The following is a 26,535-nucleotide window of genomic DNA, read 5'->3' on the forward strand; positions in this document are numbered from 1 at the left end:
GGAACATCAACTCGCCCAATCCACTGCCCTTCTGAGTACATTCCGTGTGGCAGAAAATTTGTATTCCAAATTTGAATTTATTTATGTCACATGTTGACCTCTAAGCAGTCGGGCAGTACTGATGGGTGATTATTAAGTGAAGTGCGTTCTGCATGGTTCATGTGTGCGGTGCATACTTGGTTTCAGTTTCGCAACACAGTGTTCTGCATTTGCTCCCTGCATAGTGGTAACAATTGCTGGTCATGATTGCCGCGTTTTGTTTGCTTTTTGTCACTTCCAGGAGGAGAAATTGGAAGGTAGCAACCAGTACAGCTGTGGGGTGTGCGGCGGCAAGCGCAATGCAGTGCGCTGTATTCGATTGCGCCGCCTGCCACCTGTGCTCAATCTGCAGCTGCTGCGCTTTGGCTTCGACCGGCAGGCTGGCTGCCGCAAGATCAACACTGCACTGCAATTCACTGAAACTCTGGACTTCAGTTCCCACCTGCGAAAACCGGGTATGTGCTGCTAAACAGAGGCGCTAGATTAGCTGATTGATAAAGTATTCATTAAACACTCTTCCTTTGTTAATTTCACAGTAATAGGTTGGTTATTAGAAAAGAAAATGAAGCTCAAGGTTAGTATGTCAGTGTGACATTACAGATTTTAAAGTCTTTTTCTTATTTGGGTCTCTGTGATTCAGTAAATGTTCTTGAAACTTGCTAAGCTCAGTCCTTTTTTTTTTTCTTCAGAATTTGATGTAGTCCATCTTTACGCTAATAAAAATTTAACTATATGCAAGCAGATGCCATCAAAATTCATAACGTCAGGGGGAACTGGCATGAAATCTTCAAGGCCGCAGCACCATCCATCTTTTGTTTTTGTATCTTTTCGGGCTTATTAAACCTCCTCTCACAGTAAAATTAGCTCTCTTAGTATTGTAGAATGGTAATTTACTAATACAGCCAAAATTATTTTTCTCTTTGACGTCCCTTTAAACTATCGCTCTGTCAACAGCATTGAGGTGAGCAAGTGCCATGTGTCGCAGCAGGTGTGGCTTGCACGTCTGCTCACATTCATAGTAATCTAATGGGCTGACAGGGTGCTACGAGTCGGAAGCTATGCTTTAGGACTGGAAACACAATGTCAGAGGTTCCATTCCTCTCATACACATACACTCAGGTTCTGTGCACTAAAATGTCACCCACATTGGAAGGAAGCTGGGCAATTAAGGCTCATTGGCAACCCTGTACTGTAACATACATTAGAACCAAAGTGTAGCCTCCTGGACATCAAAATTTCTTATCTTTGTTCACAGTGCCATGAAGCTTATAGCTAGAGGCTGCTTTTACTCAGCACAAGATCATGCTTGTGTGGTTCATTAGCAGGAAGACGTGGAAGTGTAGTGCCCTTCTCAACAGACAATATGTCAAATGGGGTAACATGAGCTTAGTTATTTTTGATAATGATAATCCTGGTGGGGTTCATTACTTCTAATTAATTGAAACAGGTATTACATCCTTGGCTATCTTACCATGCTCTTGGACCCATTTCAGATTTTGTGAATGTAAAAAGTGCCTTCACTAGTTGAATCTTATTTCCCATCCACACCTATTTCCTGCCAGGACAAGAGTGCTCTTTCATGGCCATGAGCTGCTGTCTTTTAATGCTGTATAGACGTGGAACGGCTACACCCTTAAAGGGCCCCTCACACCAGGTCTGGCCATTTTAAGCTGACAAGTGCTGTGCATACAGTGTGCACTAACGATTGTGTCTGCTAAGTATTACATCGCTACATGCCACGGACAGAGCTGAAATTTCAAACCGAACGCCCTTCTCCTCGCGGGAGCCATGATCCCAGCCGGAGAGTTGACGCATATCACACAAGTCACCTACGCACATTGCAGTGCTGTGACGTCGCTCACAGTGGCACGTGATTTTGAGAATTATTCAAGGCAACATCTGTTATATGTGTAATCTGTTGCTTCAATAGACGAATTAAAATTTAGAGAAATAATAAAACACTCAAACCGAAGGTCTGTGGGTTTTTGTTTGACTTCGCACCTCAGCAAGAGAGATTACTTCCGTTTTGTCTGCTTGTTCCCATGTCGTGCAGTCGCGCTTTCAGACACCGAAACGATGTCATTTTCTACTGTGTTCCAGCACAAGATCATGCTCTGTGATCTGTTTGTGTCTGCCTCAGTGTTTGTGTAGCACTGACTTATACTGCTAGTTGGGTGTTCTCGTGCACAGTGCACAAAATCATGGGCTGCGTAAAACAAGACAACCCCAGCAGCTCGTGCATGACACTGCCAGTGGAAGTTCATCGTGCAGCGAGAAAGTGAGGAAAAAAAAAAAAATAAATGAAGGCAGGAACCATGATGTATGCATCACGCGATCTTCGAACTCCTGTATGGGAGAACACAGAAAACGAATTTCGCTTGCGTAGGCTAGATGGGGCAATTTGAGAGAGTGTTTCTCATGGCAGTGGCGGTTGCCTTCTGAAATCATGGGTTCGCGGCACTGAAATACAGTAGAACCTCGTTAATATGTTCCCATTACATATGATTTCCTGGTGCCAACGTTTGCAATTGAAAACACAAAAAATGGGCCAGTCTCCTGAGTTACACTCATTTTTTACTGGTTCATATGTACTCGGAAAACACAATTTTTTGGCACCAATGTTCAGTACATCGCCAAACTGCAATCGTATGATACGTTTTCCGGCTGCTAGATCCCACGGAAACAAGAAAATACGTGAGGTGCGCGCGATCGAGAACAGTATATAGCTGCCCGCCGCAGCAGCTTCACCGCAATACTTGCCCGCTTGTCTCGCATGAAAACGCCGGCGTGCACTCAGTTTCTCATTTTGGTAACAGTAAATCTTCTCAGGGGTCGTCGCACGCGGAATTCACAGTTATCATCACTAATCCTACTGCGCACGCTTTTAATAGGCAATAACCAAAACACGCCGCCACCCTTCCCTGCTGCAGACTGCGATCGTATACATTTCCAGCCGCTAGATCCGATTTAAACAAGAAAAGAAGCGAGGTGCGCGCGATCGAGAACAGTATATCGCCGCCCATCTCAGGTGAAAACGATGGCGCACACAGTTTCTTATCCTGGTACCAGCAAATCTCCACCCAGGTTGTCGCACGCTGCATTCGCAAAATAGGTGAAGATAAACATCTTCACCCATCTGTTTTACAGCACATGGCACGTAGTGCCATTGGTAGCGTACAGCACGCTTTTGGTAGGCGATAATCCAAACTCGCTGCCGTTTCTTGCTGCAGGTGGCACGATGTGGGCATCATGCTTCACTTCGGCAGCATCTGGTGTTGCCCACCAGCTCGAATTCATTTCGGTTTCCTGTCGCCCTCTTAAAACACCATGCAATAGGAAAACAACAAAACGGATCTCGGGCCGTCAAAGCACTACCAACTTGACATCAGCATCTCGCGCCGCAACAACCCGCGGGATGCTTTGCATTACGTAGACGTCAACAATAATTGAGTCTGTCAAATTTCTTTAGTTACTTCACATCGTACGTTTTCCCGGTTAGTATGTTCTTTCTCGTGTTTTTTTCCAAAAGGAATGAACGAGGTCCTACTTTATTTCTATCTTGGCTATTAATGAACCAATTTGAAAAAATTCTTGCGGGAGAACGCCCCTAGAGGGCGTGTATAGTAAAATCTCGTTAATTCAAAATTTTGGGTAATTCGAAGTAGTCGCCGCGGTCCGTCCAACAATGTATTGAAAGCAATATGTGAGGCATCCCATTAATTCACACTCAAATTCGCACCACCACTGATAATTTGAACTCCGTGCCATTGTGGATGGGGAGAATGCTAGTGTGCGGGAGCACGATCGTCGCCGCGCAGCTTTGCTCTTTCCATTTGTGGCCATCTGTTTCAGGTCGGTTCTCTCCACCTCTCGAGACCTTCAAGATAAAAAAGCGATTGCGCCGCTGCGTTTTTTATTTAGTTTTTAATTGTGGTAGCGATTATATGGACATTCCAAGCGCATTTCTGCAGTCGGTGTCATTGTCGGCGCGCCCTATGCTACATGTGTAAGTGAAAGCTTGCAAGGGGAGCTGAAGGAGCCGACGGCCGCGGCTCAATCTCGCCCGCGCGAAAGAAGCGAATGTGAAGAGGAAGCACGCCATCTTCTCTCGCGCGCGAGGCACCCCAAATTGCGAGGCACCAGGGAGTGGGGGCGGCCGTTCTCTCCGGCTGCAACTGTGCATGTGGCGGCTGCATGCAGTCGCGTGGCCATATCTTGAGAGCGAGCTGCGTTGGGGGCAGAGTCAAGTTGCGTCGGCGGCTCGTAGCTTTGTGCGTGCTGTGCGTTCTCAGCGCTCACTTTGCGTTGAAGCGACAGACGGCACAAATGTCACTTCGCTCACTGCTGTTGCCGCGTTTCCTCACGCCAGTGTTTTGACAATGAGTGTCCGTAGTCATCGGGTGTGATGTGTTCATGTTTGCTGTGTGTGCTGACACCATGCTTAGTATTTTAGTCAGCAAGCGAATGTTTACATGTTGATGCGGCCAATAAGAATACTATCCTTACTTCATACGGTTGCCTGCTAATTTGCTATCGCAATCGATGCTGCGCCTTTCTGGCGAAACCGCGTCTTTTCTTTTTTTTCTTTTCCTCATGCCACATCTTGGAGGCTATGCCATTTATCTATGAGGTGTTCTGCCTAGAAGCGGCACCAGGTAATGTCTATAACATGGCAGGTGTGACGTTTATCGGCGCTCGCAGTAACAAAAAGCATAGCCTTTGAGATTCGTGGCTATTACTCAAAGGGAAGCATAGCTGGGATACGTGTTTGGACACCACCTATACGTACAGTGGAACTCAGCACCGTGCAGCCAGTGCATCTACGAAAGCACAATGGTGACCAATATCACAGCAGGTTGTAATATGTTTCGAGAGTGCATTTTAGAAGTGCAGCTCTTGTTCCTGCGGCGCGCGTCGGCACGCGGCGCGTGCGTCCAGTCACGCTGGTCGTTGGTCACGCCAATGCTTAGAACTATAGACATTGTTCTCACCAGCTTGACGTAGCGTGTGCGTGCGTGCATGCACTCACACTGTGTCGTACTATATACGCGCCTTAACTGAGCGATTTTTTTCTCTGACTTTCATTAGTTCGAATTTTGTATAATTTCAATTTTTGTAGCATCCCCATGGAATTCGAAATAACGAGCTTTCACTGTAACAACTTCCAGCGTATAACCAAAACTTGCTATGTGGCGTGGTGAGCGGCTCTTTAAAGGAATGTAAAAAAGAAATGGAATTGAATTGAATTGAATTGAATTATGGGGTTTTACGTGCCAAAACCACTTTCTGATTATGAGGCATGCCGTAGTGGAGAACTCCTGAAATTTTGTCCACCGGGGGTTCTTTAACGTGCACCTAAATCTAAGCATACGGGTGTTTTCACATTTCGCCCCCATCGAAATGCGGCCGTCGTGGCCGGGATTCGATCCCGTGACCTCGTGCTCAGCAGCTCAACACCATAGCCACTGAGCAACCACGGCGGGTAAATAAAAAAAAAAAGAAAAAGCAAATTTAAAATTTTAGTCATCTAGAAACTACATTGCAAGTTTCAGTTGTAAAAAGTGTAGCCTTTGTGTGATAGCAACAGCAAACCCAGCCTAATTGTGCTGTACAGCGTCCTGCCTCTTTTCTCACACTTTAGGCTTCATCATCATCATCATCATCATCAGCCTGGTTACGCCCACTGCAGGGCAAAGGCCTCTCCCATACTTCTCCAACAACCCCGTTCATGTACTAATTGTGTCCATGTCGTCCCTGCAAACTTCTTAATCTCATCCGCCCACCTAACTCTCTGCTGCCCCCTGCTACGCTTCCCTTCCCTTGGAATCCAGTCCGTAACCCTTAATGACCATCGGTTATCTTCCCTCCTCATTACATGTCCCGCCCATGCCCATTTCTTTTTCTTGATTTCAACTAAGATGTCATTAACTCGCGTTTGTTCCCTCACCCAATCTGCTCTTTTCTTATCCCTTAATGTTACACCTATCATTCTTCTTTCCATAGCTCGTTGCGTCGTCCTTAATTTGAGTAGAACCCTTTTCGTAAGCCTCCAGGTTTCTGCCCCGTAGGTGAGTAGTGGTAAGACACAGCTATTATGCACTTTTCTCTTGAGGGATAATGGCAACCTACTGTTCATGATCTAAGAATGCCTGCCAAACGCACCCTAGCCCATTCTTATTCTTCTGATTATTTCCGTCTCATGATCCGGATCTGCCGTCACTACCTGCCCTAACTAGACGTATTCCCTTACCACTTCCAGTGCCTCGCTACCTATTGTAAATTGCTGTTCTCTTCCGAGACTGTTAAACATTACTTTAGTTTTCTGCAGATTAATTTTTAGACCCACTCTTCTGCTTTTCATCTCCAGGTCCGTGAGCATGCATTGCAATTTGTCCCCTGAGTTACTAAACGAGGCAATATCATCAGCGAATCGCAAGTTATTAAGGTATTCTCCATTAACTTTTATCCCCAATTCTTCCCAATCCAGGTCTCTGAATACCTCCTGTAAACACACTGTGAATAGCATTGGAGAGATCGTATCTTCCTGCCTGACGCCTTTCTTTATTGGGATTTTGTGATTTTGTTGCTTTCTTCATGGAGGACTACGGTGGCTGTGGAGCCGCTATAGATATCTTTCAGTATTTTTACATATGCCTCGTCTACACCCTGGTTCCGTAATGCCTCCATGACTGCTGAGGTTTCGACAGAATCAAACGCTTTCTCGTAATCAATGAAAGCTATATATAAGGGTTGGTTATATTTTGCACATTTCTCTATCACCAGATTGATAGTGTGAATATGGTCTATTGTTGAGTAGCCTTGACGGAATCCTGCCTGGTCCTTTGCTTGACAGAAGTCTGAGGTGTTCCTGGTTCTATTAGCAATTATCTTAGTAAATAGTTTGTAGGCAACGAACAGTAAGCTGATCGGTCTAGAATTTTTCAAGTCTTTGGCGTCCCCTTTCTTATGGATTAGGATTATGTTAGTGTTCTTCCAAGATTCCGATACGCTCAAGGTATACAGGGTGGCCAGTTCTCTAGAACAATCTGTCCGCCATTCTTCAACAAATCTGCTGTTACCCGATTCTTTCCAGCTACCTTCCCCCTTTGCATATCTCCCAAGGCTTTCTTTACTTCTTCCGGCGTTACCTGTAGGATTTCGAATTCCTCTAGACTATTTTCTCTTCCATTATCGTCGTGGGTGCCACTGGTACTGTATAAATCTCTATAGAACTCCTCAGCCACTTGAACTATCTTACCCATATTAGTAATGATATTGCCTGCTTTGTCTTTTAACGCATACATCTGATTCTTGCCAATTCCTAGTATCTTCTTCACTGCTTTTAGGCTTCCTCCGTTCCTGAGAGCATGTTCAATTCTGTCCATATTATACTTCTTTATGTCAGCTGTCTTACGCTTGTTGATTAACTTCTAAAGTTCTGCCAGTTCTATTCTAGCTGTAGGGTTAGAGGCCATCATACATTGGCGTTTCTTGATCAGATCTTTCGTCTCCTGCGATAGTTTACTGGTATCCTGCCTGACGGAGTTACCAACGACTTCTGTTGCACACTCCTTAATGATGCCCACAAGATTGTCGTTAATTGCTTCAACACTAAGGTCCTCTTCCCGAATTAAAGCCGAATACCTGTTTTGTAGCTTGATCTGGAATTCCTCTATTTTCCCTCTTACCGCTAACTCATTGATCGGCTTCTTATGTACCAGTTTCTTCCGTTCCCTCGAGTTCTTACCATTTTATGGTCACTGCAGTGCACCTTTCCGAGCACGTCCACATCTTGTATGATGCCAGGGTTAGCGCAGAGTATAAGTCTATTTCATTTCTAGTCTCGCCGTGTGGGCTCCTCCACGTCCACTTTCGTCTATCCCGCTTGCGGAAGAAGGTATTCATTATCTGCATATTATTCTGTTCCGCAAACTCTACTAATAACTCTCCCCTGCTATTCCTAGTGCCTATGCCATATTCCCCCACTGACTTGTCTCCAGCCTACTTCTTGCTTACCTTGGCATTAAAGTCGCCCATCAGTATAGTGTATTTTGTTTTCACTCTACCCATCGCTGATTCCACGTCTTCATAGAAGCTTTTGACTTCCTGGTAGCGGTGTGCGAATACTGAAACGAATTGAATACGAATAAGGCGAAAAACTGTCTTCGAATATCGAATCGAATATCGAATATATGTGTAGCATTAAAAAATTGCAAAACGAGGTAAAAATAGCTTTATTACCCTTTTAAAAATAATATTGCATTTTACGAGGCTGCTTCAGGGTAAAGAGACACTCATTATAGGTAACGCACTCATGTAATGTCAGGTAATGCTCTGTCAGGTAAACGTTTGTTACAGATTATCGCGAAGAAAATTGACTGCTCAACATGTTCAGAAAGTAAGGGCTCTCTATGCACTGTGACAACATTTGTCCAGCTAACATTTTCTAGGTGCATATTTTATTGCACATACTTACAAAGCCCGAAAGTACATCATATATTGTTATGAAAGAGCCCTGGAATAAAGCTTGGTAAAAAGAAAAATCGAAACTGATCATGTCTCACGGGCCTGATGCAGATAGACTGGAACAGAGCGTACACATTCATAGTAAGGTTCGTTACAGCGCTTAAGATCACAGTGCTGTAACGCTCTGTCGTCGTTTTGTAGCTTCTTTTGTCCTTGTTTTGTGTTGCACTGTAACGAACCTTACTATGAATCCCAACCAACTGGCCCAACTTGCCATCTTGATACAGAGCATACAGATAATGAGCGGATCATCTGAAGCTCTCAGTGAATAAACATGTTTTTAGGAGAATGTGGAGCAAGCATATAATTCGTTAATTGCTAAATTATTCACAGTCTGTCCGAATATTCGCCGTTTCGACCATTATTCGGCCATCTTCGTATATTCGGGAATTTACAAATATGCATTTCTCGAATCGAATACGATTCGAATAAGGAAAATATTCGATTCGTATTCAAAATTTCGAATATTCGCACACCCCTACTTCCTGGTCATCATGACTGGAAGTAGGGGCGTAGACCTGTGCAGCCTTCATTTTGTACCTCTCATTAAGTTTCACAACAAGACCTGCCACCATCTCGTTAATGCTATAGAATTCCATGTCACCAGCTATATTCTTATTAATCAGGAATCCGACTCCTAGTTCTCGTCTCTCCGCTAAGCCCTGGTAGCACAGGACGTGCCCGCTTTTTAGCACTGTATATGCTTCTTTTGGCCCCCTAACTTCACTGAGCTCTATTATATCCCATTTACTGCCCTCTAATTCCTCCAATAGCACTGCTAGACTCGCTTCACTAGATAATGTTCTAGCGTTAAACGTTGCCAGGTTCATATTCCAATGGCGGCCTGTCCGGAGGCTTCATGGCTTTAGGCTTCATGCCATCATTTTGAATAAAATGTACTAACTTAAAGTTATGTCATAGCTTTAGGTGAGAATTGGCACATTTTGTATTTGCTGGCATTATACAGGGTGTTTTTTTTTTTTTTACCTGCACCAAACTGAAAATTTGGTGCAGCTAAAAAAGCACCCTGTATATTACAGCTTTATATATATTGAGGTTATAGAACTCGCTGACGTAAGTTGTGTGTGGCCGAAACAAGCCTGGCCTAGTCTTCTGTTGTGATGTTGCCCATGGCCTATGTTGGAGCCCATGTATGGTAGCACTGCTATAGGGTATAAGGTGTGCTTCTTTGGTTATGCAGCAGGCAGCATGGTCTACACCTTGATGGCAGTGCTGATTCATCAAGGGTCCAGTGCCAACTCCGGCCACTATGTGGCCCACATCAAGGATCGAACTTCAGGCTCATGGTACCTTTTCAACGATGATGGTGTTTGTAAAATGCGTGGGCGCCATCTACAGCTCAACACAGATGAGGAAAACCCAACACGTCCACAAAGCACTGGCTCAGGTAAGCTATTCAGCGTAGTGGGGCCAGCTGCAGAACAACATTTACAGTCACATTTATGTGCTCTGAAAAAGTAAGAGTCATTATATGGTCATGACTTTAGAAAAATACAAATTTACAATCTTGCATTGGCATTTACAGATGACGCAAGTGAGCCCAAGAGACTGGCCAAGGGAACCCACGACTCTACGGGGGCATATATGTTGGTCTATCAAAAAAGTGGTCACACAAATTGTGAGTATCAGCAAGGGTTGCAGTGCTTGCTGTTCTGTATCCGCTTAAAGAACGAGGCTCAGTAATATCACTGTTCATGATTAAGTTCCAGTTTTGTGCCACCTCACATATAAAATCAGGTCACCCATACATATCTTCCATTTTTACTGAATTAAAGTGAAAACTCATTCATTCGTAAGTATGGCACTTCAATTTCTGGTTAATTCAAGCTAAGCATTGTTAACGAGTTGCTCTCAATGGAAAAATTCAGTGATTCTGCCTCATAAGGTAAGGCAAGGCACCACACAGGGGTTGAGAACTCTGCCACTGGTGACAAACTCATGAAGACTTCAGTGTAGTGTGTAGTGTCAAGACTCAAGTTTAGTGTAGGTGACACAACTACTAACGGCTTTGCCCAATTTATGTTTAGCTTTCATGGCCTCACAAACTTGAAGGCATTTTTTCACATCGTAAGGCTTACTTTTTCATGTGTAACTTGCTTAAACATAAAAATATTATTGTGAATATAGTATGAAAAACGCAGTTAAACATTGATATTACAAAGTTCGTAAAAGCGGCCCTTTACTTCGTTACATCAAAATTTCGCTATATTGAAATTCAACCGTTTATGTAAAGTACAGTCGCCAACCAATTCTTTTTACACGGGAGGGGCTGCAAAAAATATCTGAATAATCTCGCCATCCGAAGAAACAAACTTCAATAACAAAATGAAAAAAAGTCACAGCTTTGGCCAGAAGGCCTAGCATTGATAGCTGTATCAAAGTATTAGAGAACTATACAAAGTAAGGTTCATAGTTTTGTCAGCCGTACAAATTGCAGTGAGCATTTGCTTACTAATTAAATTAACAAGCATGGTGTCACGCTTGCACAGGAAAGCATGCACAGATTAACTGATGGCCGCGAACGCTTGCTGCTGCTATGTTGGCACGTTGAAGAGTGCAGGCCGAGGAGAGTGAATGCTCACTGTTGTCTCTCACTTTAACGCATCTCCTAAACTTAACGAATTACCCAACAAAGTGCAGAATGTAGAAGTGTTAGGTATGGTAAAGTGCAGTGATCTTAGGTTAGTGCAGTCTAGGATTCACCTCTATTTCAAGAGAGGAAGAGTAAACTTGGTCAAGAAGAAACAGGCCAGCCCAGACAAAGTAAGGGTAAAAGCAAACCAATTCATGCTGGTGCTTGCAAACAAATATGCAGCCTTAGAACAGAGAGGTGAAGATGACATAGAGGTTATAGGGGTATTACTCAGGCTCGCGCGTGCGCACCTGACCCTTCTCTGGATCGCACAGCGCCGATGGAGCGGCAGTCGCTCGCCAGCACTTTCGCAGCAGCCCTAGCAGTCAGAGCTGTGACCCCTAACCCGCGGTTTGCAGTGAGTTGCGACCACGGCGGGTTCAGGCCAGGGGGGACAGGGTGAGTCTCGACCTAAGGTGTTTATTCACTTTAGAGTACAAATGTTCCAACAGACAACAACAGCCACAACACATACAAATACAACACAAAACACAACCACAGCGGCGGAGCATTCTGCACGTCTGGGGTGAAACAAACCGCACAATGTGGGAACCACAAAAGAGGCTGATAAGAGTTCAGCTCACCCAAAGTGGATCCATGCTCGGGCCCTGGGGCGGTGAGTCGCACACAAAGGCCGGGCGCAACAGGGGGACGGCGTGCGGCGGTCTCAGCGGCTGAATTGAGATGCGGCCTTTCGCAAGCTCGTCAGCCGATAGACAAAGATGCATCGGGGAAATAGCGCTTCTCCCCGAGCGGCGGAGAGGGGAGTCTCCCCGGTTCCAAGAAAGGGAAAGGAGGGAACGGGGTGCCTTGGCTGCAGCGTCGCGGCCAGGCGCGAAGAGCAGCGGGAGCGGCGAAGGTGCCCTCTCCCAGCTACCCTCCGCGAGCAAGCACGTGATTATCGCGTGATAACCGCGTGGCCGCTCCGGAGATATCAGGATGCGCGTGCGATCCCCACAAGGTAATGAATGAAACCATAACTAGGCTAGCTTCAGAAGCAGCAATTGAAGTGGGAGGTAAGGCACCAAGGCAATGAGTAGGTAAGCTCTCCCAAGTAACAGAAAACCTAATAAAGAAACAACACAGCATGAAAGTGTCCTGCTCAAGAGATGAGGTAGAATTCACACGCGTTTAAAAACTGATCAACAAGGAGAAAGTAACGGATATATAAAATTTTAACATGAGAAAGGCTGAAGAAGCAGTAAAGAATGGACGCAACATGAAATCAGTGATAAGAAAACTTGGCATAGGACAAACCAAGATGTATGCACTGAAAGATAAGCAGGGTAACATCATCAGCAATTTCGAAGATATATTGAAAGCAACAGAAAAATTCTATACTGACCTGTACACTAGCCAGAACAGCCACTCTACCTTCATTCAAAGTAGTAATGAACAGGTTACAGAGGCTCCTCCTATAATTAGCGATGAAGTTATAAAGACATTGAAAGACATGAAATGGGGAAAAGCAGCAAAAGAAGATGGAATAACAGTCAATTTAATGAAAGATGGAGGAGATATCATGCTTGAAAAGCTCACTGCCCTTTATAGGCAGTGCATCACGACTTCTGTACCACAGAACTGGAAGAATGTCAACATTATACTAATCCACAAGAAGCGAGATGTTAAAGAATTGAAAAATAATAGGCCCATAAACTTGCTTTCAGTGTTATATAAAATATTCACGAAGATAATTTCCGATAGAATAACGGCAACACTTGACTTCAGTCAACCAAGAGAACAGGCTGGCTTCAGGAATGGATACTCTATAAGGGATCACATCCATGTCATCAATCAGGTAATTGAGAAATTTGCAGAGTACAATCAACCTCTCAATGTGGCTTTCATAGATTAGGAAAAGGCACTTGATTCAGTGGAGACAACAGCTGTGATAAAGGCATTATGTAATCAAGGAGTACAGGATGCATACATGAATATCTTGGGAAATATCTACATAGATTTCACAGCTACTTTGGTCCTCCACAAGAAAAGTAAAAGTTAGCTGTCAAGAAAGGAGTCAGGCAAGGAGAGACACCCTCTCCCATGCTATTCACTGCATGCTTGGGAGAAGTTTTCATGTTATTAAACTAGAAAGGCTTAGGAGCGAGGATCAACGGTGAATATCTCAGAAACCTTTGGTTTGCAGATGACGTCCTGTTCAGCAACACTAGGGACGAATTACAACAAATGATTGAGGACCTTTACAGAGAGAGTATAAGAGTGGGGTTGAAGATTAATCTGCAGAAGACAAATATAATGTTAAATAGCCTGGCAAGGGAACATTCAGCCTATAGAGTTTGTGAAGGAGTATGTTTAGCTTGGTTAATTACTCGCAGGAGGCCCTGATCATGAGAAGGATATTTACAGAAGAATAAAAATGCGTTATAGTGCATACGTCAGACATTGTCAGATCCTGACTGGAAGCTTACGACTATCATTGAAAAGGAAGGTGTGCAGTCAGTGCATTCTACCGGTGGTAACATATGGGGCTGAAAATTGGAGATTGACAAAAAAGCTCGAGAACAAGTGAAGGACCGCGAAAAGTGATGGAACGAAGAATGTTAAGCATAATGTTAAGCAACAGCAAAAGAGCAGTATGGTTCATAGAGCAAATGAGGATACCTGATATTCTAGATGACATAAAGAGTAAGAAACGGAGCTGGGCAAGCCATGTAAGGCGTAGGCTAGATAACCGTTGGACCATTGGAGTTACAGAATGGGTGCCAAGAGAAGGGAAGTGCATTCGAAGACTGCAGAAGACTATGTGGGGTGATGAAATTAGGAAATGCCCACGCACTAGTTGAAATCAGTTGGTGTAGGACAGGGGTAATGTAGATTGCAGGGAGAGGCCTTTGTCCTGCAGTGGACATAAAATAGGCTGATGATGATGCTGAAACGTAAGAGAATGTAAGTTTGGGCATGTTCGTATTTCATTTTAGCTTTTAGCACTCAGCATACACAGGGACAATTCGTCTGCATCTGTCTTAACTGTCCCTGTGTGTTTTGTGCCCTAAAAGGTAAGATTAAATAAAAAACAAAAAAAATAATTGAGATTACGCGACCTCCAACACTAGGCACACGGGAAGACAGTGCACATGAAGCCACCAGCTATCTTGGCTCGGGCCAACTTTGCACCTGCCACAAATTTCCTCCGAAATAGGGCGTGCCAGCTGTGTGTGCGCTCAGTCACACAAACAGCCAGCGCAGCCACAACTGGGCTAAAGGAGAAGACTAGCGCTCACCTGCGCCTTCTCCATAGCACATGCTTTATCACATTACACACAACAATCACGGCTGGCCCAGTGGTGGAAGCGGAGGAAACCGCGATTCGATTGCCATGGCCATGCATGGGGAAGCGAATACCGTCATCAACGACAGCAAGCAGGCCATCGGCAATTTCGTCCGCAGTATAATTTCCAAACAGGTGCACCATGTCCTCACACGACGCCCCCTAAGCGGCTTGAAAACCCTCGTGTGGACCCCCGCTCACGCGGCTGTGCCCGGTAACGCGTCGGCTCACAGTTTGGCTCTAGATCTCGCACGCCGAGCCTCGTCCGCGGATGTGGACAGCTTGAATGAGGAGGAGAGACACGAGGAACATTGCGAGACTTATCATGAAATAGCCCATAGGTATCGCTTGAGGCATCGCGTGCTCCCACCACCGGCCAAGCAACTCGATAAAATGCAAGCGGTCGCGCTTCGGTGACTTCAGACAAACACATACCCACACCCAAAGTACATTAACAAAATCATAGAGGGCAAGGAAAGCGACCAATGTAGGCTCTGTTCAGAAACAGGAACACTCACACACATAATGTGGGAATGCACCTCGCCCCTGTTTTCTCATACCCCCGTCAGCAGCAAGGCTGACTGGACAGCCTGGCCCTGTTCCGGGGACGTCGACTGACAGCTTGAACTGGTGGACTGGGCGGAGAAGGCCAAGCAGGCCCAGAGCCTTACTTGAGCCCAATCCCTCAGCCATGTCCCCCTTTACCCTTCCCCTTTTCAATAAAGTTTGTTCACCACCACCACCAACAATGGAAAGAGAGTTCTGTGGTATCCTGAAACAAACAGTAACATCCTTTTCCCTGTCGATCGAGATCACTTGCAAGATACTAGTCTTGTCCTCAAGCGATAGGGCCTTGTGTTTAATGCTACTGCCCTACCACCACTACCGCTACTCATACTTGTCACTTGCCAACAAGTCACAAATAAACACCAAATCAAGTGGTGTCGCAAGGCACATGCAGAATACGGAACTGTGCTGCATAGAATGCTTGATGTGATGCGCCATAACACGTGCCCCTTTGTGCTTCTGATCAACACCGCACTCGCCATCTTATGGCCTCTGAGATCTCGCGGCACACTGCCGCTGCCGGAGAAAACACTGCTCTGCTGCAGCAGCCTCTTTTTGTCATGCAGCGCGCTATTTGAAAGGTGTGTTCGCAAACAGCCTCATGTGAGTCAACCATTTGGCCACTGGAACCTGCAGTAGGTTTACTTTATTGTCTCAGCCTTCCTTTGTGGCAGCAGTGAAATTTCATGATATATAAATTGTGGATAGAGACGCTTCATTATGTAGAGGTTGAATATGTGTGGTGTTCTATAGACGTGGAAGTTACGAAAAGTAAATACTTTGTTATATCTAGGTTTAATTGTATAATTCAACAGAAAAAGTGATGATGGTATAATGTCTACTCCTATCTTTGTCGTGAAAGAAAAAGGAAAGCGCTGTTCTTTTTCCTCTGCATGCTAGAAACCATTGGAAAAGTGGTAAAATACTCATGATGTGGTGGGCTGATCAAAGCCAAAAAGTGGTGATTGCTCATGTTTATGTGAGGTTGTCAAGATCCCTTAGAAGTTTCAATGGTTGGCCTGTATTTGGTAGAGAACTTTTATATGAAGCTGATACAAAACCTTTTGTATAAAGAAAGGCAGGGCATGCTTGCAACACACTGGTGTAGTAATACCGTGCCAATTTTACAAAATGTGTTCCATGAGCAAAGCTACCACATGGTGTTGCAAAGAAGAGAGAGATATAGGAACAAGTGCCTGTCATTAAGTCTTTACTTATAGTACATGGTGGCACGTAGTGAACACATCTAAACGGTGTGTGCGATAGGTAATACAGCAACAGCTTGGTGTTCTTGGCTTGTTGGCAGGCTAGTTCACTTCACTTCATAGTGAATATTGTCAGACAGCACCAAAGGCAGAAAGGCCAGAATTAAGCATCAGCCAACGTGCAACTCTCTGCTGGATGCTGTTGTGGCTTTAGCCCAGATGTTCATTCAAAGCTGGTATCAAGGACCACTGCTAACAGGCTGCTGGTGTGAACTGTGATGCTATGCCACTCCTTTAAGCAACCAAGCTTAGGTTGCTGATGGTGCTTATTCGCTGTTGTGCATCAACAAGCAGCATAAGGTGCAGCAGCAAGCACTGCTGCACCTTATGTCAGTTCCTTTAGCACCAGGCAGCAGCGTTGCCACAGAGCATATTGCATGGATTTGTTTAGTCTGATCTTTTACATTTATACTGCAGCTGTCACCATGCTCTTGTCCACAACTATAGCAGCTGAGCAAACTAAATTGCTCTAAAATCTGCTGCAGACATTGAATTTACAAAATGTCCAATTTATTTTGTTCCTGAAAGGCTTCCACATCAGATGCGGTAGAAAGCTAGAAAGTGAGCACAACAAAATATTAAAATGAGCAAGAATGCGGAGCACACTTTTGCATTTGTCTTTTCAATCAGAACGACTCTTGGGCTTTTGAACTTGGCCCTCGGAAACAAAACACAGCATCAAATGGTTCTGCTTTACAGTTTTCGGTAGTATTCTGAAAATAATGAGCCCACTCGGAAGCCTGTAAGCTTTTTTTCTACCCTGGTACACTCTGGTTTCAACAGCTACAGCAACAGAGTAGCGTCTGACGAGCAGGAATCTTTCCATTGTTTTACGAACAACTTCTGCTGAAAGTGGAGACAAATATGTCCATCTAGTGTGCTAAACCCAAAGCAGCTAGAAAATAGCCTTTAATGTGCTGCCATGTATGAAAAATAGCCAGAGACAGCCGTTCTTTGAGTGACCAATGAATTGGCGGCTGCGGAAGCGAATGGGTTAATGCCGTTTCGAAACTGCGGCCACGGCAAAAAGTCAGGAAAATAGGGCGACGAAAATTTCTTGCGTCTAAAATGTCAGACGTTCTTGTAGATTAACTCTACAGGGTACGTGATGGTGCTGCGAAGATGTCCGAATTATCGGACATGCCTGAAAAATTGGGCATCCGGAAAGTCAGTTGACTGTATTCATGTGCTACAAAACACAAGTCAACATGTCATTTGGTAGTTTTGCCTTTTTTTTTTTTGATACAGTGAAATAATACTGACCTACTTCATCCAAGTAGAGAAGTAACGAATGCTTTGCTGATGTGTTATAGGTATCTAACTTCTACAGTGTGATGAAAGTTACCGTTTGTGGCATGGTTGGTGCTGCCATCTGTGATGTAAAAAGAATGTATTTATGTTCATCAGTTTTTTAAAATCATCTTGTAAAATCAGTGTGTGACCTTACCTGCAAATGTCTGTGTATGTCTTAACAATAGCAAAATGAGCAGAAACTCTTTCTACCCTGTGTACATTGTGCAGCATACCCAGCCGACCAGGACTCCTTTTGGGCTTTTATGCTGCCTAAGCTTGTGCAAGATGCCTTGGACACTGACAATGCCATATTTGAGCAGTGGGTGGCTGAAATGGAAGCTATGCGGGTGAGTACCACGGCCAACATCCAAACCTCTATGCGGTGTCTCAGGCAGTGTGGTGAAGCTGCCTAAGCTGGGGGAATCAACACTGGAAGTGTAAATGGCATGCAAAAATAAGAAAATGGTCCATCCTGCTGCATGCTTTTCTCCTACGTTCAGGTTCAGGTCAATTTAGACTGTCTGATATGATGCCATTTCACATTGTACCTTGTCTCATGTTATTGTTCTATGTTGTGTAACAAGAATGTGCCCAGTTATATATTTCGGTATTTTTTTTCTTTTGTTTTGAATTGATTACACAGTGTATTCCTAATGCACTCCTGCTTAAAGGTGATGTCTTTGTACAAATGTACAGAAGCGGCAGATGTAGACTTCCCCGTCTGCATCTGCAACTCAGCTGAAGGCAGCAAACGAACATGCGACGCACGCAAGCGGGGTCGCTAGCGCATCCCATGCTCTTGCACAAGATGTTCCCAACAGAGCATGACATTTCATGCCCGTTTTGCAGACGATCAAAAGGCACTCTAGCACACATCCTCGCAGAGTGCACTAAGCTTAACCCCCCCCCCCCCCCTGAGCGATGGGAGACCTTGTTGTCCAGCCCCAACCTACCGACCCAGCTCGTGCTGGCGGCTAGGGGCCAGGAACTGCTGGACGCATATGGGACCTGAGAAGAAGGTTTCACCCCACCTGGTGCCAGTGCGCACCAACCTTTACTAAGGGCTCAATAAAAGTTTATTCTCTCTCTCTCTCTGCTTAAAGGGACACTAAAGGCACATATTAAGTCAAGCCAAAATGATAGATTAGTGCTCGAGAATCTCTAAGGCGTCAATGCTATCGCGAACAGAGCCTTAATACTTGACTTACCTGGGACATTCAAGTACTTGCCCGATGACGAAAGCACTCCTCAGTTAAATTCTGTCACTAGTACTCAACCACTCGTTCCACAAAACATCCTTGTATTGTATTATAAAACAAAATAAAATGCTACTTGTCCACTTCTGTTTCACTTTTAGAAAAAAGAACTCATTAAAATTTCCCGCAACAACGACGCGAGCGGTCAAAAGGTTTCGTTTTCGCTCCACTCTGTGTGTCCCACGCTTTCTCGTTTCAGTAGTTATCGCGTAATGTTGCACTGGTTTTGCTGGCTCGCGAAACTCGGAGAAACTGCAAGTAGCAGAGAATTCAACTTCCATGCGATGTCACGGGATGCCCGAACGGTCTGCACCACTTGACCAAAAAGAAGCTGCAATCGCAAATCCGCTGCTCTATCGTGGCTCGGTGCCGCCGTCTGTCGGGCCCTGTTTTATTCACCGATGGCAGCAAAGGGCGGTGATGGCATATGCAATGTCACCGGTCCCCCGATTGGGTGGCGGGAGATTTTAATTTTGAAAAAGATGTTCGGACCATTCAGATGCAATTTTCTCGTAAAATAAGTCTCTTCTTGGCAAGAAACACGCGTTGCAAGTTTTCTGGAATGGTATTCAAACTGTCTACGTTGACTTAGTATTTGCCTTTAGTGTCCCCTTAAAGCCTGGCTCACAGGCTGGCATTAAGCAATAAATAAATAAAAGATGTGAGATGTGCCATTCTTTGCCCCATCCTATAATAGGCCTCAAGGTCATCCCTGCCAAAAGAAAAGAAGAAGATAAAATTTCACCACCAAACAAAACACAGAGCGAGCAATGCTGCCTCTGGAGATTTTTGCATAGCAAGAAAAGAAGACTGCAGTTGCAAGGGCTGGGGTCTCTGCAAAAATGGAGTTGGGCTCTCATCTTCAATATGGGATATGGCAGGAGATGAGTGTCTCTTATGGGTGCTGGCTGAGGCCATGAGAGAGAGAGCCTCTTTCATGGGCTCCTCCTCGCACCTCCTCACCTCCTCCTCCGAAATGTGAAAACACCCGTGTACTTAGATTTAGGTGCACGTTAAAGAACCCCAGGTGGTCGAAATTTCCGGAGTCCCCCACTACAGCGTGCCTCATAATCAGAAAGTGGTTTTGGCTCGTAAAACCCCATAATTTAATTTTTTTTAACCTCCTCCTCCTCGCACCTCCTCGCACCATCCCCTCTCAACTTTAATTTGCTTCCATTGTGACTACTACTGAACCCTTACTGAAGATCCTTTTGTAAAGAATGTACCCTGATGGCGCTTTACAACTTTTTCTGTATAATCAAAATTTCCAGCGAGGTTTGGTGAGGGACTCTTTGCTAGTCACATAATTTAACCTTGCTGTTCTTTTGTGTCTCTCATATTCAGCTGGATTTGGCTGGTGTGACATAGCAAAAACTTTGCGGGAATGACAGTCACATTTAACAGGAGAGGGCGCTGTTGCCATTTGCTCACGGGAAAACTGAAATTAGCAACTTCATTCATCAGAAAAGTATTTTTGAGTAATGAAAGTGCTTATATGCATGTGGATCTGGCAAAGCAGCTATAAAGCTTTGCTTTTGCGCAATGGTCTCATAAAGTTAAACCATGATTGTGTAACATTTTCACTGTGCAAAACACTTCTAGCTGCTTCATGCAGGGCAGAATAAACTTAAGAGAGAACCCACGAACTTCTTTGTTAAGAGGCCCATGGTTTCTTAAGCATCTCAAGAAGATTGAGAAAGCCAGGACTGCACTGTGAGCGATGGAATGAAAGATGGTACACATAGGCATAACATCAAGAGACAGAAAGGCACAGCAAAATGGATTAGAGAGAAATGAGGATTTGTGATATTCTAGTTGAGATTAAAAGAAATAAATGGACTTGGGCAGGTCATGTTGTGCATGGAACAGATAACCGTTGCTTTATTAGTTGCAGAGTGGGTGCAAAGGGAAGGGATGTGCAGTGGAGGACGGCGGATAGCTAGGTGTTATGATGTATTTAGGAAATTTGCAGGTATTTGATGAAATCAGCTGGTGCAAGACAGGTGTAATTGGAGATTCTGGGCGAGGCCTTTGTCCTGCAATGGACATAAATAGGCTGATGATGATTATGAAGCTATTTTCTCTCTCTCCTTTCTCTCCCTAATCATCACCCACAATTTGTCTCGCAGGCGGACAAGGTGTCTGCTGGCCGAGCTCAACAGAAAGAGGTGCGCTCCCTATATGAGCAGCTGCCCGTCATTGAAGGTGCTTTTGCCTCTTTTTCTCACGCGCCATCAGCATTCAGCATTGTTGGAGAATGTGCTCTTGAATAGCTTACTAGTTACACGCTCTAGGTATGGCATGCAGAGACAGAGCTTAAGACTGGGCATCAATTCGTTGGAGCACTCGTCACCATTGCCCAACTCTTTTGCCTCTTTTTTTTGTGCTCTAGGGCAAGACCTAGTGCCCCCAAAGTCTATAATAAAGGGGCCCTGAAATGCTTCTTTGCCATAGTAAGAAAGCTTTATCAATCTGTCGTAGAGGCTGCTGTGAACATGTGAACCAAATATCACTGCACTGCATGCAGCAAGGAATTTACCATCTGCTGTAAAACACAGCAAAAAAATTGGTTTCTCTCGCTTCCGCAATGCCGTCACGCAGTGTCATCAAAAGCAGCTGGCCTACCAGCGCTTTTGGCTGATTTTGTGATTGCGAGAACATACTCAATAATACATAATTGCTAGTTTTGAGTTAGATGAATGAAAAGTATATTTAGCAAAACTTGTTGCTGAGCTAGTTAGTCCATGACTTAAAAACAAAGGTTTCAGCACTAAGCAGACGAGGACGAAGTGAGACACAAACGACATATATGGACACCCACATATGTCGTTTGTGTCCCACTTCGTCTTCGTCCGTAACCTTTTTTTTCTTTAATATATATATATTATTTGTGCAATCTCAAAAAGGCAGGAAAGTCACTTCATTCTTGCACTGTGCATAACTATGTCCTCTGTGCGTCGTCTGTGCGCAACAAGACCTTTCATCTTCGCAACACAGCTTTTGGCCAGGGCTTTGCCCTCTTGGTTACTCCTCTGTGCAGCCTCCAGCACGCTAGTGGAGGCAAAAAGAGAGAGAAATCTGGGTATTGGAGCAATCGCTTCACTTAGAGTTGAAGGGTTCGAAAAATGTTTGCAGGATGAGTTTCCTGAGACGACACCCTTTAATAGTTCGGCCATTCTATGATTAGTTAGAAAACTGTTTCAAGGTGCCTTTAAAGGCTACTGTTCAGTCTTCTATGATTTCATTTTTCTTGGTTTGAACTGATATATTTTTGCGTGTAGCACTTCTTGCAATTGTTAATTGAAATATGACCGCAAGTAAGTAGAAAAATAGCCATTATGCTGAGAAATTTGGGTTTATCTTTTAAGATCCGCTGTAGAAAAGAGAGAGGTGGTTTTACTGCCTCACTTTTGAGTGGTATGGGCAGTACATATACTGATTAGTGCATGCAAGCTTAATAAATGTCTCCTCATGTGCATCCCTTGCTTTCTCTTTCATGATCCAATTTTCACTATCGAGCCAAAAAGAGTAGTTGCACTAATTGGTAACGCCGCTATATGTACCGTATATACTTGCATAATGAATGCACTTGCATAATAAGTGTACCCCCAACTTTGCTCTTGAAAATTCGGATTTTTGTCCTCCCTCGCATAGTAATCACAGCCCCAACATTGCTCCTGTGCAGTCCCACGTTCGAACGGTGGTACTGTAGTTTTTTCGGGAGACTAGAATCATTTGCTTTCTTACAAGAGCACTTATCTTGATGCCTATCTCTGTGTTGTAAATACTTAATATAGTTGAACCCACTTATAACAGCATTCAATTGCCACAAAAATGCCATTGTTATAACCGATAATTGCTACAACTGGGTTGCATGAAAAAAAATCAAAATACAGGAATGGCAGAGCTGATGTGAGAAAACTATAATGGTGGGGAGGCCAGTGCCCCTCCACACCACTTTCCTCCATCCGTCTGGTGATTGTGTTCACTCGTTTAACTGCTTCCTGGGCGCTCTGATCGCATATAACAAGCCGCGGCTGTTGGCATTAAAGAATGGCACTGCTATAACACCTGCAGAGAGGGGTCACAGGTGGCAAGCAATATGCGAGTACCGCCGAGGCATCGCTTTGGTGTGCCCCAAAAGGGGCCTTTTAAAAATGCGAGAAGATTGCCATGGCAGCTTGTCAGCCTGAGAAATCTAGAAAAAACGCTGAAGCGAGATCGCCAAAAGCATCTCGCCACGCACTTCTCATTGGCTCGCACGAGAAAACTCTATGTCCGTCAGCCTTGCATGCTTTACGCGAAGCTTGTCGACATCCTTCTCCAAGGCATCCAGGTGCTCCACGTAGTGCAGCAGAAGGTTCCTTGCGAAAATTAATCTCCGGAGGGACTGAATCATTTGCCGGGCCTCCTGTGAGGACAACGTTGAGGCAGCCTGCCTTACCATGTCATTGCTGCCATCGTCACCATCGGTACCCAATGGCAATATTGCCTCATCTGTTAGAAGCACTTAGTTTCTGTGTCTTAGCCATGCACTTTCTTTTCACTGGCAACGTCGTGCACTGCCTATGATCAGCCGGCAGATCAGCCATTTTCCGTTTCTGCGGCAAGTCAAACAAGGCTGGCAAACCATGTGGCCAGGAATGATTTTGACGCAACCAGCAAAGACGAACGTGAGCGATTAAGCTGTTTGCAGAACTGCGCTGAATGAGGAGCCAGTGAGCAACATGCGAGCAATGCAGTTGGTGCGGTTCATTCGTGTTTCGGAGGGTGGCACAGCCTAGAGCTATGGCGCAGCCTATTTGTGTTTGGAGGGGTGGAAGGGCGACGGGAGAGAGGCACGCGGAGAAGGCTACAAAATGAGCGCGCGGCAGTCGTAGCAGCGGGCCATTGTGCAGCGGCTCAAATTTCTCATTTTTTTTTTTCTTTTCAAGGATTTCGCATTTCACTACCTTTTGGCTTGGACACCCAGCAGCCAGACTTCATCATCATAACCGATAATGCGACATCGGGGCATTGTAGTAAACAGGTTATTTCACATTGGAAAACATACAAAAATTGACGGGGCAGCAGCTTCTCTCATTTCTATACTTATTTCTACATTGTTAAAACTGGTATCGTTATAAGTGGGTTCGACTCTAATGCCACGTAAGAAACGCCTGCAAAACCTGACAAGACAAGAGAACACTGACGGCAAGCATGTGGTAAGAACAGGCTGCACATTATCATGGTCGTTCGGGACCCGACAGAAAGAGCAATTGCGGTAACACTCAGCCTGTTCTTACAGCATGCTTCGCCGGCACTGGTGCAAAGGTTTCTTGCAGACTCAAGAGAGCAAAAAACAGGCAACTGCTCTCTGCAACAGAAGCTTTACTGTTGTTACATGGCATGCGTGCAATGCGCGGCTGGGCGCTGCACGCGGGAGAGTCAAAGTGAAGGGTTGGCCGGTGCTTGGCCGACATAGACGGCACAGTCAGGCATAGTGTAGAATTCATGTGTCTCTTGCTCGCTTTTTGGCCTGTCTTTGGTTTCGCTGTGTGCGATGGGCCCTAAGTTGAGTTACACACCTGTTGTGGGACAGAGAGTTTATCTGCTCACAAAACGAAAACACTGATCAGACACCAGTAAACTTTGACATGCCCATGATCAAGACGGCCGAGGAAAGAGGTGCATACGACGTGCTTATCAAAACAACAGGTGCTGAAAAGCAGCACTTAACGTTATGCTTGTGATAACGGCAGACGGCCAGAAGTGGCTGTGACGACGAATTGTTGTGTAACCACGATGTGGATGAGGCGGCTACCGACCTGGACGACAGGTCTGGTGGCTTTGATACGCAGTAAAGTGCAATAGAAACACTGTTATGATTTGTAAATAGTACACATGTATTTTTAATGCAAAGCTAAGTTACGTAATGCATTTCTGTTCGAGGATAGCGGATAGTGATCTTGTCGTTCAAATGCACTTTTTTGTGTCCAATGTGAACTTGGCTGCCTAACAGGTTCTCCTATGATGCAAAAAATAAGTGGAATTAGGTGCAAGAGGTCATGTTACAGTTAAAGCTAGCCTTGCCTTAGCATTACAGATGGCTTGTCTTTGTCATATTGTAATGTATATTGGATTCAACACTGGTGACTTCGTGAAGGTGGCCATGTCACGGGGGAAGACAGTGATCTTAACTTTAGCTGTCACACATTGTTAACTGTAGCCAGCGACAAGTCAAGAATCTGGGAGAGGCTTTTCCAAAGAAAGTGTGACATACCTGCCATTTATGCCTCTGCTATGAAACTACTATTCAAGAAATAGTAGTTCCATTGCAAGTGCCAAACGAAGAGAAGGAGTGCTAGCTGTTCAGCAACAGTGAGCTTGTCCTGGTTGGGCACCGCACGCAGAAACATGCAGAATCTCCAAGTGTGGGGACGAAGAAGACAGCTCACTGCACCAACGGTTCGTTTGAAGAGGGGATTATCAGAAGGATTTTATTTAACTTGTGCCCAAAGTGTCTCCTTGCCAACACCCCTCTGCCCGCCCCCTTTATGTGTCGGTGTGCATCACTGTTCAGATGTACCAGAAATGGTTGAATAAACTAATTCATCCGTTCACAAACCTATCACTCACACCTGATGCACAAGTAGCTTTCCCAGTAGGCCAAGTGGTTTTGTAATGAGGAAGTGTCTGAGGAAAGTGAAAGCGGGGACATGGATACAAAGGAAAAGAAAGGAGAGGAATACTGTAAACGGGTGGTTTGCTTGCAAATGCATACATGTTCCATTTGAGGGACACAAGCCCCCACCACATTAGAGGAAAAATGCATGCGGTGCACTGGCAGCAACTTTTTCTTGCAGCTGGACGGATCGGCCCTGGAGCGATATTTTGTGGCTTGCTGCACACCACAGACAAAGGAGACCAATGAGAGTGGCTAGTTCTGTGAGGGAGTACGTTTACTTAGGGCTAATTACTCACAGGGGACCCTGATCATGAAAAAGACATTTACAGAAGAATAAAAATGGGCTGGCGCACACATGGCAGACATTGTCAGATCGATGTCAAGCTCACCAAAGACTGGAAGCTTACCATTATATTTAAAAAGAAAGGTGTACGATCTGTGAATTCTACCCATGATAACATATGGGGCAGAAACTTGGAGAGGAGACTGACAAAGAAGCTCGAGAACAAGTTAAGGACTGCGCAAAGAGCGATGACAAACAATGTTAGGCATAGCGTTAAGAGAATGGAAGAGAGCGGTGTGAATCAGTGCGCAAACGAGGATAGCGGATATTCTAATTGACATTAAGAGAAAAAAATGGAGCTGGGCAGGTCATGTAATGTGTAGGTTAGACAACCGGTGGACCATTAGGGTTACGGATTGGGTGCCAAGAGAAGGGAAGCACTGTGGAGGATGGCAGAAGACTAGGTGGAGTGATGAAAATAAGAAATTCACAACTACCAGCTGCAGCATGATTATGCTGCAGGTGCTAGTTGGAATCGGTTGGTGCAGAGTAGGGGTAGTTGGAGATTGCAGGGAGAGGCCTTCATCCCGCAGTGGACATAAAATAGGCTGATGATGTTGATGATGACTTCAGTGACGTGCGGGAAACTGCTGTCATGCGGACCCGCTTGATTTGCCCTTGTGTCTGGTGTCAGCTG

The 26,535-nt window shown here is 44.9% G+C and overlaps 1 protein-coding gene across 5 annotated transcripts in view; it reads left to right on the plus strand.

Annotated features, from left to right (window-relative positions):
* The window catches only part of LOC135898546 (ubiquitin carboxyl-terminal hydrolase 48-like), a 92,964-nt gene that overhangs the window by 10,865 nt on the left and 55,564 nt on the right, over nt 1-26,535 (plus strand). For 4 of the 5 annotated variants that reach the window (XM_065427558.1, XM_065427559.1, XM_065427555.1 and 1 more), the window contains exons 9-13: nt 281-494; nt 9,767-9,973; nt 10,112-10,204; nt 17,861-17,979; nt 21,018-21,093. In XM_065427558.1, coding sequence (XP_065283630.1) covers nt 281-494; nt 9,767-9,973; nt 10,112-10,204; nt 17,861-17,979; nt 21,018-21,093 — 709 coding nt within the window. The remainder of the gene's footprint in view (nt 1-280; nt 495-9,766; nt 9,974-10,111; nt 10,205-17,860; nt 17,980-21,017; nt 21,094-26,535) is intronic. The other variant, XM_065427556.1, reaches the window with a different exon arrangement.

Source organism: Dermacentor albipictus, chromosome 2, assembly GCF_038994185.2.
Source record: "Dermacentor albipictus isolate Rhodes 1998 colony chromosome 2, USDA_Dalb.pri_finalv2, whole genome shotgun sequence".
NCBI classification, from domain to species: Eukaryota; Metazoa; Arthropoda; class Arachnida; order Ixodida; family Ixodidae; genus Dermacentor; species Dermacentor albipictus.